General features: G+C 41.6%; 1 protein-coding gene across 4 annotated transcripts in view; it reads right to left on the bottom strand.

Moving 5' to 3' along the window:
• Positions 1-902: 902 nt before the first annotated feature.
• NKAIN3 (sodium/potassium transporting ATPase interacting 3) overlaps positions 903-12145 on the bottom strand; it is a 197385-nt gene continuing 186142 nt past the window's right edge. For all 4 annotated transcript variants that reach the window (XM_035126230.3, XM_088675578.1, XM_088675579.1 and 1 more), the window contains exon 6: positions 903-2721. Coding sequence is in view for 2 of the 4 variants with exons in the window: in XM_088675578.1 (XP_088531704.1) it covers positions 2708-2721 (14 nt within the window). In the remaining 2 variants the exon portion in view is untranslated. The remainder of the gene's footprint in view (positions 2722-12145) is intronic.

Here is a 12145-nt window from a genome sequence, read left to right as displayed (position 1 = left end):
TTTCAAGCTCAGTTTATTAGTTTATTTTCCCACTTTCAGGGGCCAGCATAGCCCCTTCTGATTCAGAATCTTGCAGAGAAATAGAACTGAGTGTCATCAGAATAATGATGGTACCTTGCTCCAAATCACCCAATGACTACACTTAATGGCTTCATGTAGATGTTAAATAACTTGGGGGGATAAAATACAGTTGTGCCCTGTGGTACTCCGTAGAATATTTGCCAGGGAACAGAGCAGCAATTTCCCAGCGCTAGTCTCCTGACTCATTGTTGGGAGTACAATGGCAGCTAAAGAGGATGTTTCCCATCTCCAACCACATAAAAGGATTTGCAGCACTCTTTCTCTTGCTCATTGATGGGTCCCTGCCCTAATCTGCAGCATAGAAAGGTTCTTGACCTACTTGTCATTAGCATCAACCCACCCGAAAGTATTTTAATACATAACAGCAAAATTACAAAATATTAGTCATATCCACCAATTGAGAAAGGATATACCGTAATCAAACTCTCGCTGTATTTTTTGAACAATAACCCACTTACTTCCCATTCATGAATACAGAGAAAACAGACGTTGAATGCTAGAGCACTAGATGGAGTGGGTTATGGAAAACATATTTGTTGTAAATAAAGTAAACACAAATGAAATGAAGAGAGAAGTGGATGAACATCACAAATAGGTTCTGAACAGTTCCGTGTTCCCTACTAAATGGAGTTCAAGAACAGTGACTGGGCCCCTAGGAAAACATATAATTCTGCACCCTGTGAAGAACTGATTTTGTAGACAGCTGACAAGAGTCCCCAGGAGTATGCACCATGGGAAGTGAGCTAAATACTACTGTACACAGAAGAGAAACAAAGACAAATAACTAAGTCAGATAGTGCCAAATATACAGACAAAAGAATCACTTGTGTGCGTCACTTTTTATAACATTGGAAACTAAATAAAAAAACCCAAAATGCCACATTGATGCATATTCATATTCTAAAGGTATTTACAGATAACTTTACAAATTTTTATACATATTTTCATAATTAATGCCTTCTGGTCAGCTTTTAAGTTAAGGGCATCATGAACCCTCAGAGGATCGTAAGGCTGTAGTTGGTGCCACCCCTTGGCTCTTTACCCCAGTGTAGTACAAATTCATATTTGGCTCCTTCTTAGGAGAAAAATTAAAAGACCATGTGTGCACATTACAGTCATATGCCCTGAATTTCTGGAGAATGAAACAGGGTTTCCATTCATTTCTCTATGGATCATCAAGAAGAACAGTTAATGCAAGTATGGAAGGGGGCAACCTGGGCAAAGAAGCAATTTGCAAATTAGGTTGTAAATGCTTATGCATACCGTACTTACTTACTTGGGAGAAAGCACCATTGAACTCAGTGGGGCTTCCATCTGAGTAAGCACATACAGACCTGGGCTCTTACGATATTTAGATAACGATGGTGATCATTACAATCAATGGGAAATAACTGCAGCTTAGAATTCCTACATACATAGTAGGTTGATCATGGGATTTGAAGTGTCCTCACTGGCCTGTCATGGTAAGCTTATGGCTCATGGCTTATGGCTTACCATGAACATGCAGATTGGTCCTTTGCAAGCGGGAGCAACAAACCACAATCCTTAACATACGAACATGGTTTCTTTCAAAGAAGCAAGCCACTAACAGGAAGCCAAGAACAATCATTGGCTTCAGAACACTTTCTACTCAGAGAGAAACTGATCACCACCCCTGTTTTGGGCTTCCGCATGGCCACTATTTTCAGATGGATTCAACCAGCAAATTCAGGTTGGACAATTATACCTTATCTGGAGATCTGGTGCAACAAATTCACCCCCCCCCGTCCTAATTGGCCTTTTTGTGATAAGAAAAGTGGCAGAGAAACACACTGGAAAGTGTGGGGTACTACTTTACTGTATTTGAGTCAGTACCATCTAACCTTCCTGCAAGCAAATAAAAGAGAATGCTCATTAAACAGCGAATGTTGTCAGCACTCCCTGCAAACAAGTCAGGATGAATGGTCAATAAACAGGTGGTCTGGAAGTGCCTAAGTGTAGGGTTGTGGTTTGTTGCTTTTGCTTGTGCTGGGGGTGGAGCAAAGCTGGAGTAATCTCCTCGTTCAAGGCAAACTATTAACCGTGGCTTCCCATGGCAAACTGTCCCACTGTAAGTGCAAAGCGCAATGTTGTGTCCCAGTTGTAGCTCCCCACCGCTACTGCCCCACAACCTGGTGCTTTTTGAGGAAAGTGTGTCTGTCTGTCTGTCTGTCTGTGTGAAATAACCACTAGCACATGCAGGTACAGTATGGTTGCATTAGTCCAAAAATACTGGCTGTATTCTGGAAAAAAAACCTCCCCCCACTTCACACACATTCAATTATTTCATGCCTTAAACATTAGATATTTGTTTTTAAAAAATTATTTAAAAAGAAAAAAAGTTACAATTTACAAGTGTCCATAAAAGTGAATAATTAAAAGAAAATTCAAGATAATCTAACAGGAATCCACCTAACAACAATGATAAGAAAAATGAGTCGGTGGCTGATCTATTCAGTCCCACGTTGGCAGAGGAATCCACAGTCCAGGTTAAGTGCATGTTGCGTCTCTTCTGTGAGACGGTCTTGCAAGGCTGGTGCTTCCTTTGAACAGGTTGATTCCTCAGCAAAATGTTGCTAAAAGTCATGTACAGCTCCATCAGTGCTCATTACTTATTTCGACCTGAAATGAGAATATACAAGTTACTGAGGGGAGGAGAGAAAGGAGGCTGTTTTCTATATTCCATGAGCTCTGTGATGTTGTCGGTGCGTCAACAAACATTGGCAAACATTTTATTCAGGCTAATCTCCGCAGGATCATTTTATCACTTACGCTTTTCAAATTCAGATTGTGTTTACATTTCAAGTGTTAGGACTAGGTTATGTTGATGTTAACCATGTTATTATTGTATCTGAGTACTGTTCTGTGTTTTAATCAATTTCTGAAAGCATTACAGGGGTTTTTACCATTAAGGGAGCAATTCTATACCCATTTGCCTTGGAAAAAGCCCCACTGAACTCAACAGGACTCATTTCTGAGAAGACACATAGAGTCTTCCACTGTTAAGTGAGAGACAAATGTGATAAATGAAATAACAACATTGAGAGTGCTTTTCTGTTAATATGGGGTATAACCATAAGTATTTGTTTCACCAAAATTGAATGGGTGTATTAAAATGTTCAAGAAAAAGAGGATATATTAGAACTTCAAATTGCTGCTTCGGGTGCCCTTGCAGATGTAAAACTTTAGTTCTTTTGTTTTGTAAACTTCTAGTTCTTTGGTTAAAAATGTTATTTTGGGTCATTAAAAGTAAAGCTGTTGCTCAGCCAAAGAAGATTTGTTAATTGTATGAGTTGGTTTGATCAATTAGTTGACTGACCACTTAATTAGTTAACACTGCAGAAATGTGCACATAGGTGGCTAACAGACTGAGTTATGAATCAGAAAGCCCCAATCTGAATCTCATCACTAAGCAGGCTTCGGCACAGTTATTCACCCTCAGCCCACCACTCCATCTGCAAAATACAAGATGCCAATACTAGCTTTCCCTACAGCTGTAAGTATTACAGGTAGATAAGGCATGTGAAAGGTTTTGATCACTTGTAAGCTCCTATAGTTAAGCATCACCAGTGCTTTTTTCAGGGGGTATTCAAGTGTACACAGTACTGGTACTTCTTTTTGCTGTTAAAAAGTTTGGCCCTTACTGTAGCAGCTTCATGGTGAGTTCTGGCACCTATTTTTCCAGAAAAAAATCACTGAGCATTACTATACTAGAAAAGCAATAGTTCTGGAGATTTTTAGCCAATATTTTTGAACAGGAGTGGGGAAGATTTGGCCCACCAGGTCTCCCCATTTGGCCTCCCAGCCTATTTTGCCCAAGCCATAGAAATGATGCAAAAATAGGGCAAACCAAACTTACAGCTGGAAGAAAGGAGAAACTGAGAGAAACCAACCATTGATCCCTACTGGAGGTACACAGTGGGTAACTCTTGCAGAGAATGCAGAGTTAGATGCAGCATGGCAATTTTAACACAGCATTCAGCAACAGTCAATGTGATTCAGAAAAAGCTGTGCTTTGGCATGCCAATTGCCTAAGGGACATGAATAATACATAATATTCTGTGGGAGGGTACAGGAATGGATTCACCTTTCAACATCATGTTTCAGTCTGTCTGTTGCATAACCTTTATTCATTTTTAACTGAATAGTTTATTTGTTCTTAATGGATCGTCATCTGCTCCGAGGCTTTGGGATAGGGAGCAGCAGAAACCTATGCGAATAACTCGGCAGCAAGAATGCCGAGAAATAAAACAAAATCTAAAGGCGCACAAGTGCTTTCAGGTTTGAATGAAAGTTAGAAAATGCCGTTCTTTCCCCCCAGCTCTGAGCATGAAAGAGAGTGGAGTTTTTCACAATTTGGATAGTGAAAGGCCCATTAGTTCTGAACGCAGCAGCTTTCCTGGCCCATTTGCAACAGATACTGATACCAATTATCTTATTGTGAATCCAAGTGGGCAGCCTGCCACACCGCAGACAGATCAGCATCGAGAAACTAGGGGATGGCACAGTTCACTGCCTACCCAAATTGTTTTCTGCAGCTTAGCTTTTAATGGAAATTCACCTTGGTCATTGAAATTCTTCATTCTTTAGAGCCTATTTGCAGTCTGTGACTGCACAGGCACACAAGGTCCCTAGGAAAATTTGTTTTCGTATTCTCTCTCCCCAGGGAAAACCAGCAGCGATGAGAACCAGGTCAAGCTATTTGTCCATCAAGCCCCAGTACTACTCTATACCCTCCAACATTTCTCCAATGAAAATAAGGATGTCCTATTTAATAATAATAATAATAATAATAATAATAATAATCAACCCATTTGACTGGGTGGCTTCCAACACATATTGAAACATAAAAAACATTAAATGTTTAAAAGCTTCCCTATACAGGGCTGCCTTCAGATGTCTTCTCAAGGTTGTGGAGTTACTTGTCTCCTTGGCTCAGGGGTTGCATAACTCCATACCCGCAAACATTTCTCTGATGAAAATAGGGACACCTTAAGAAAAAGTGGGCCATTCTGGGATCAAATCAGAAACCAGGATGGCTTCTGCAAATCTGGGACTGTCCTTGGAAAATAGGGACACTTGGAGGGTCTGCTATTGTACCCAGCCTGGCATTGGGGTCTCAGGTGGAGATTCAGATAATTTTTTTAACATGTTTTAAACTGTATATACTAAAGAATAAATGTTGAAGCTACTGTCATTTATTCTTTTAACATCTTTTAACTTGCTCATTATTGCTGAATCAGAACAAACAACAGTCTGGATGAGCACTTACAGACAGAGGGAGATCTTTCTGCTGTCGCTATTGGGATTAACCAGGAGTGAGAAACTCTTGTCAATCTACTGCAAACCCCTGAAAATCACCCAGAGACCTTGATCTACTTTCTGCCCAGCGCATGAGACTCATGCCTTCCCTCATACCCACAGATGGATGCTGCTTTTTGGCCAATGGAAGCTACCAAAGTGGACTGCAGAGCCTCTTGCATCTGAACCAAGCCAATGAGGATTGATCACTGAAATGGCTGATGCCTGGGGCCAGTGTGTCTTGGGACATTCTTACACAAAGCGCCGCGGCGGGGGGGGGGGGGGAGAAGCTGCTACCAAAAAAACTATGGAGCATTCATTGGTAGATCGGATAGCAGTCAAATAATGTAAACTGACTCTGCCAACACATTTTAAATAGTTTTTGCACCTTGAGGGAGTTAGAGATAATGTTAGTAATCTCATGCCAAACCTATCTGAACAGCAGGTTAAAATTTCAGTGTAGTTAGGAGGAGTAATGAGGTCCTTTTGTCCAATCTCTTAACTTACAAGCTTTGCAGGCTTTAACTCAAAATGTTCCAGGGGGTGGGGGTGGGGTTGTTGGTAGAATAAGTGTCAACAAGTCCACCTATGAAATCAACTGAAAATACAGTGTACCGTATATTCTGGTGTATAAGACGACTGGGAGTATAGGACGACCCCCAACTTTTTCCAGTTAAAATATAGCGTTTGGGATATACTCGCTGTATAAGAAATACAACCCAGCATTTAAGACAACCCCCAACTTTTGAGAAGATTTTTCTGGGTTAAAAAATAGTCTTATACGCAGGAATATACAGTAGTTCAACATGAATTTGTGGAAATCAATTGTGTACACACTGTCTTAAAGTAAATGGAAAACCATGTAATATAAGAATAAATTTAATAATGGCTCTGCCTGCATACCTATATCTGAAGTATTCCAGATATTCTGTCACTCTCCCCAGTTCAGCTTTAACATGATATGCAGATATTGTTCTTGTTTATACAGATAATTGAGTTCCATTTTGAGAGATGTTGTAGGGAGGGTGTCCTTATAATCAGTCAGCCGAGGCATCCCCTTTTTTTTTTGCCTACTTTACACTGTTCTGACTTCCGGTTCGTCGCGGCGGTGAGAAGGACGCAGGGACTTCGCGTGCCGAGGTCCCTGGCTTCTCGGAGGGGGGGGGAAGTCCGCAGAGCGAGCGGACTCCCCGTAAAAGCACCGGATAGAGAGTTCCGGTGACTCAGGCGTCCAGCGGCTGCTCCGTTTGGCGGATCCCCCGCTGCGCGAGAGCTCAATAGAGCGATCGCGAGCTGGCGGGGTTGAACCGCGGGAGCCATTTTGGGCCACATCTTACCTCCGGGAAGCGAAGCTCCGAGTCCTGACCCGGCAAGCGGCGGATTCTTCCGATTTAAATCAAAGATTTCCGAGGCTTCCGGATTCAGCGCCAGCGCCGATCGGCGGGGTCTCGTCTCGTCTCCGAGACGGCCCGTCCCTGCTAGGAGTGGGGAGGGCAGCGAGAGCGACGCTGCGCCCCTTAGAACCTCGGGAAGGGCGTCCCGGGGGCAATTTGCTCGGCACAGCCCAAATCCGGACTCCCCAACTCTTCGGTTAGCTCTAATAAGAGCTCCGGAGCGAGGAGGGTAGAAGTCGCGGGGGCCATTTTGAGCGGCAACGTTATTCTAGCAGGGAGAAGCTTCAAGCCGAAGGCGGAGAGCGCTGGATTCTTCCGAAAATAAAACGATTGGAAAAGATTGTAAGTAACCTCACGATTTGGATTATAAAACAATTTGGATCTGGGAGAGAGGGGAAAAAAGAGGAAGCCAACCCCCCCCACGGCAACAAAAGAGACAGTAAATAGAAACCCGAAGCCATAAACAGAAGATTTACAATTCAAAGGATCCTCAAAGGCATCAAAGAGAATCTCCCCTTTGATGCAGGGTGAGAAGGGGAGAGAGACTGTGGTTTATGATTGCCCTGCAGCAAGATGTAAAGACTGAGAAAAATCTTTCTTTTCCTCGGGAACCGGCAGCCCAGGCAACCCAGTGAGTTGATCAGGATTTATGAGTCAATTTTTATTTCATTTTGTATTTCTGGACTTTGTGGAATTTCTTTTCTGGTTTAAATGTTTGTGAAATGTGAGTTCGAACTTTATTGTTAATAAGACTTGAAGAATGCAGCCAGCTTGTTAAAATGGAGTCGAGAAAATAAACTGTGATCATATTCCACCCCACGTGACAAGTTTTGACCTTGGCAGGATTGAATTATGTCAACAAAAAAGTGTTCCCCTGAGTTCCAGCGGTCTGTTTTGACCTTAATGTGGGAAACAAGAATAGAGTTATGTCAAGAGGAGACACGACGGCAAGAGTTACAGAAAAAATTTCAGATGGTGATGACAGAATATGATTTTTTAGGAGATGAAGCTTTTGACATTGAAAAAGATGAATGTGAGAATGACAATGATGATGACTGTGATTTGGAAGGAAAAGATGAAGATGAGGTCTGTGATGATTCAACACAAAATGAAGCACACCACGGAAAAAATGATGACTTTACTCTACAAAAAGTTGGATGGAGTGCCCCGCTTTTGAGGGGGGCACGATTGGTATTATTGGAACTCCAGAACGCCCACAGGGAAGAAGGAAAAAATATGCAGAGAAGAGAAGAAATTCAGGGGCCCTGTATGGTGGCCTGGATGGCAAAAGACTGTAAACAGGGGGTGGGGTGAAGGGAAAGTGATGTTGTGATTACTTGGATGGATTAACAGGTTTATAACTGGTCTGCTGATTATGGAATTTGCTGGATTGGGGGGGGGTGGAGCCGGAAATCGGGGATGTAAGGTTAAATTGAGAATAGTTATAGTTTTAAAAGTGAATGGATTTTGGAAAATGTGAAAATATGGAGGCTTATAGAGGGAGAAAAAATTAGGCACGGGAAGATAAAATGGGAGTTTGATTTTTCAGTGATTTGAAGTTATATAAGATACAAAGGTGTATTTCTATAAAGTAAGAAACTGTTGCAGATGATAAAAAAGGGATGAAAACCGGGGAAGGGGGGGGAGGGGAAGCCCACAAAATATGGTTTTAAAATCATGAATGTAAGAAAAATTTTTCTGTTTTGTATTGTTTTTTTCTCTTTTTTTGCCCTTTCTTTTTTTCTTTTTTCCTATTTCTATTTTTCTCTTTTTTTTTGGTATGACAATAGATGGTTGGATGGATGGCCTCCTGCGTACTGCCCTGGTTTGCTGGAGCTCCCTGGTGGCAGGGGGGGCTTTGGGGTCAGGGGAGGGGGAGGAGGACAGAAATCCAAGCATAAAATGGAACATCTCTGACTGTTCACATACATGGGATACTTCTGTGGCAGGGGAGGACCCATGTGGGTGGGTAGGAAGGAGGTGGAAAAGGTGTTTATGTATGTACCGTTTTTTTGTTTTTTTTTGTATTTTGTAAAATTAATAAAAAGTATGTTTAAAAAAAAATAAATCAAAGATTTCCAAAGAAGTAAGTGGAATTTTGATCTGGACTTTAAATTTGCCGATTGGAAAAATAGGAGAGACTTTAAAGAAACGGAAGCCGGTCTCTTCCTAATGGGAAACTGGGAGGCGTTTTTAAAAAAAACCTAAGCCGAACAACGAAAGAATTTGGAGTTGTGGACCCGAAAGGGAAAAAAAGACTCTTTTGGAACCATCTCAGCCCCCGAGTCCGGCCCCCCTTGAGGTACAGCGGAGTTAAGGGGAAGAGCGCTTTGACAGCTGTCAAAAGCTGTCAAACTGTTAAAGACCGGGTGGATTGACTGTATTGTTGTGAACAGTAAAAAAATTGCTTGAAAACGTGATAGAACTTTTTAAATTGGAAATAAGAACGGATTTGGGATTGAGTTAAGAACCAAGGAAAAGAACAGCCAAAATGGAGTCGACCGTCTGAGAAAGGAATTTTCCAGTATCCATTGTTCCCTACCCCCTGTTTATCTGCGGTTACGAGAAGTATGAAAACAAAGCTTTCTCGAGCCTTCCAGGAGATGGTGCTGAGCTATTTGCTGTCATGGGAAGACTTTTACAAGGAACGGCAACATCCCAATTTATCATCAGTCGAGACTGAAGTCCAAGTCCAGGACTTAGAGGATAATTTAGATTTGGAGACAGCTGAGTCGGAGATTGTGTGTGAGGAGAAACTGGATGAAAGTATTGAAGAGGATTTGGACTATGACAAACTTGTTTGGGATGAAGCAAAATATGGACTTCAAAAGGGAGAAAAACAAGCAGAACAAGAAGATGAGAGACAAAGGAACTTAAAGATTAATGGAATTGAAAATCCTGGAGGGGTTAAAATGTGGAGTGGTATTTTTGAGGGATGGGAAGGACAGGGGCAGGGGGGGGCAAAGGTCTGGAGATGGATTTGGGAAAGAATGGGAGTGGGGTAAAAATTTTAGTTAAAAGGTATTGTTTTGGTTTTTGAAAGACGGTTTTCGAAATCTTGGCCTGATAATGGAATTGCTGAACCAATTGGGGGAAAAAGACTTAGGGAGAGGAGATGGAAGGTAAAAAAGAAAGGGGGAAAAAAGTTATGTTTTCCTAAGGGAATATAAGAATGGTTTGGGAAAGAATTTTTAAGTTATTGTAAATTTTTATAAGTTAAGTGAGGTGTTTAGGCAGAAAGCTGCCTACCCCCCTCTCCTTATTCTGAGACACTCAGTGGCAGGGGGCGTCCAGATGGGTGAGGAGGAAATGGAACCTTGGAAGTGCTGTGCCCTGCGGGCTCTTCTTGTGGCAGGAGGGGACCTGTGGGAGGGCAGCATGGAAAAGGAGGAGGATTGAGTTAACTACTATAAGATTAAGATTTGAAACTGAGTTGGAAAATTCGCCACAAGTAATCAGAATTTTTTTTTAGGAAAACCATGAGGAAGACTATCGAGGGAGTCGCAATCAAAATGTTAAAATAATAAGAACTGGGAAGTTCCAACTTTTCCCAATTTTCTTTTTCTCTTTTTCTTTTCTTTTCTGTGTTTTATGTTAGCAAATATGATTATGAAAGAGTTGGGGGATGCAAATCCCCATAACTCCTTCCTCCCTGTTCTCTCAGTGGCAGGGGGGGGATATGGGGGGGAGGAGGGAGGGGGGAAGCTGAACCCAACTCTCAATTGGACCCCTTTGATTCTTAAAGCACACGGGTTCCACTGGTGGCAGAAGTGGACCGGTGGGTGGAGGGAAAACGAAGGGACAGTGTTATATTATATGTTTTGTTTGTGTCTGTCTTGTTTGAAAATCAATAAAATCTTTTTTTTAAAAAAATAAAAAAAATACACTGTTCTGTCTGGGAAGCATATCAGCTTGCTAATATGATTGTTTGCATAAATTATTATTGGCACAGCTAGTGGGCACAACGTGGGCAGGGAGCGACTGCGGAACAGGACACTGAGAATATCTAAATCAAGTACAACTATTATGTGTTGCGGCCATCAAAGCAAGCTTTAAAAAGACAGGTTTTTGTTTTGTTTTTTACATTTAAAGAGTTAATGTGTAGACAACATAAACCTTCATAAACTATCCAATGAAAATGGCATCATTTGTTCCAAATATGGCATGGGAAAACCTACTTTATCTATCTCGTGCTAGGTTGATCTCTATAGGTGAAAGCTATTACAGGTTCTCAACATGATAAAAAAAATAGGCTTTGAATATCACAAATTCTGGGGATATAATCAGACGAAGACACAATCTCCTCTTCTATATAGTCTATAGAAGTTCAAACAGCCTATACATTGAGAAATAGTTTAGCTGCACTTGTACCTTCTTACTACAAAAAAAGCCCTGTGTGGAGCCCAGCTATTAAGCAATGTCTTGCGGAGTTGAAGAGAGGAGTTTTCCACAACCTGCAGATCACTGCTGGTTGCAGGAGAAACTAGTTGTTTTAGCTGCTACAGGCTGCAAAATAAGATTTATTTTCCAAGGGCAGCTGCTTTGTAGCTCTGCAGGAATCATAATAGCTGATATCTAAGTCACCTTAAATAATGAAGGTAACGCTGGAAGGAGCTGGTGCCAGAAGGAAGCAATAAAACAATGTAGGAATAAACAACAGTTGGCAACGGGTCTAAGATTGGCCTTTTGCTTCTTCCCCCTTGGTGCCATCAGCAGGCTAATGCTCTGAACCAGCAACTTTTTGTGCAGGAGAAATAAGACCACAAGAGTGGGTGGCACAACCTGCAGTTTTCTGCTATTTCCTATCCCTCTTGAAAATATATGTATGGTTGATAGCTAGGGCTAAAGGTCTCCTTTCATTTGCTGGAAAAATATAGATGAGTATTAGAAGAATACAGATGAGTAGTGCAATGGGTCAACTGGCTTGCATGCACACAAAAGCTCATACCTATGACAAACTTAGTTGGTCTCTAAGGTGCTACTGGAAGGATTTTTTTTAATTTTGTTTTGGCTTGGGAGAGTTAAGAGAAGGATGACTGTGTCATGTGGACCCCATCATTAAATGTGGGGAGAGGAGGGATCACCTGGCATGGAAGCAGCTGTTTGCTATGAAGCTATTTTATTTGTATCTGCATCTGTTTTATTTGCTGTGGCCTGTGTTGTATTAACTGGGGTTAGCTAGCCATGTTTACAATAGAGAGATGTGATACAAGTCATTCAACAAAACAATATGTTCTCCACAAGGCAACAAAATGCTCTCAGCTCGCTTCTTCATAGAAGACAGAGCTTCAGGCTGCTCTTAGTTTTGGCTCTTGGTCCTAAAATAACGTTACCAGACATCCCCATTTCCT

The sequence above is a fragment of the Zootoca vivipara genome, chromosome 8 (assembly GCF_965207765.1).
Source record: "Zootoca vivipara chromosome 8, rZooViv2.hap1.1, whole genome shotgun sequence".
NCBI lineage: Eukaryota > Metazoa > Chordata > Lepidosauria > Squamata > Lacertidae > Zootoca > Zootoca vivipara.
The sequence above is the reverse complement of the archived record's forward strand: the minus strand, read 5'-3'. Positions and strand labels throughout refer to the sequence as shown.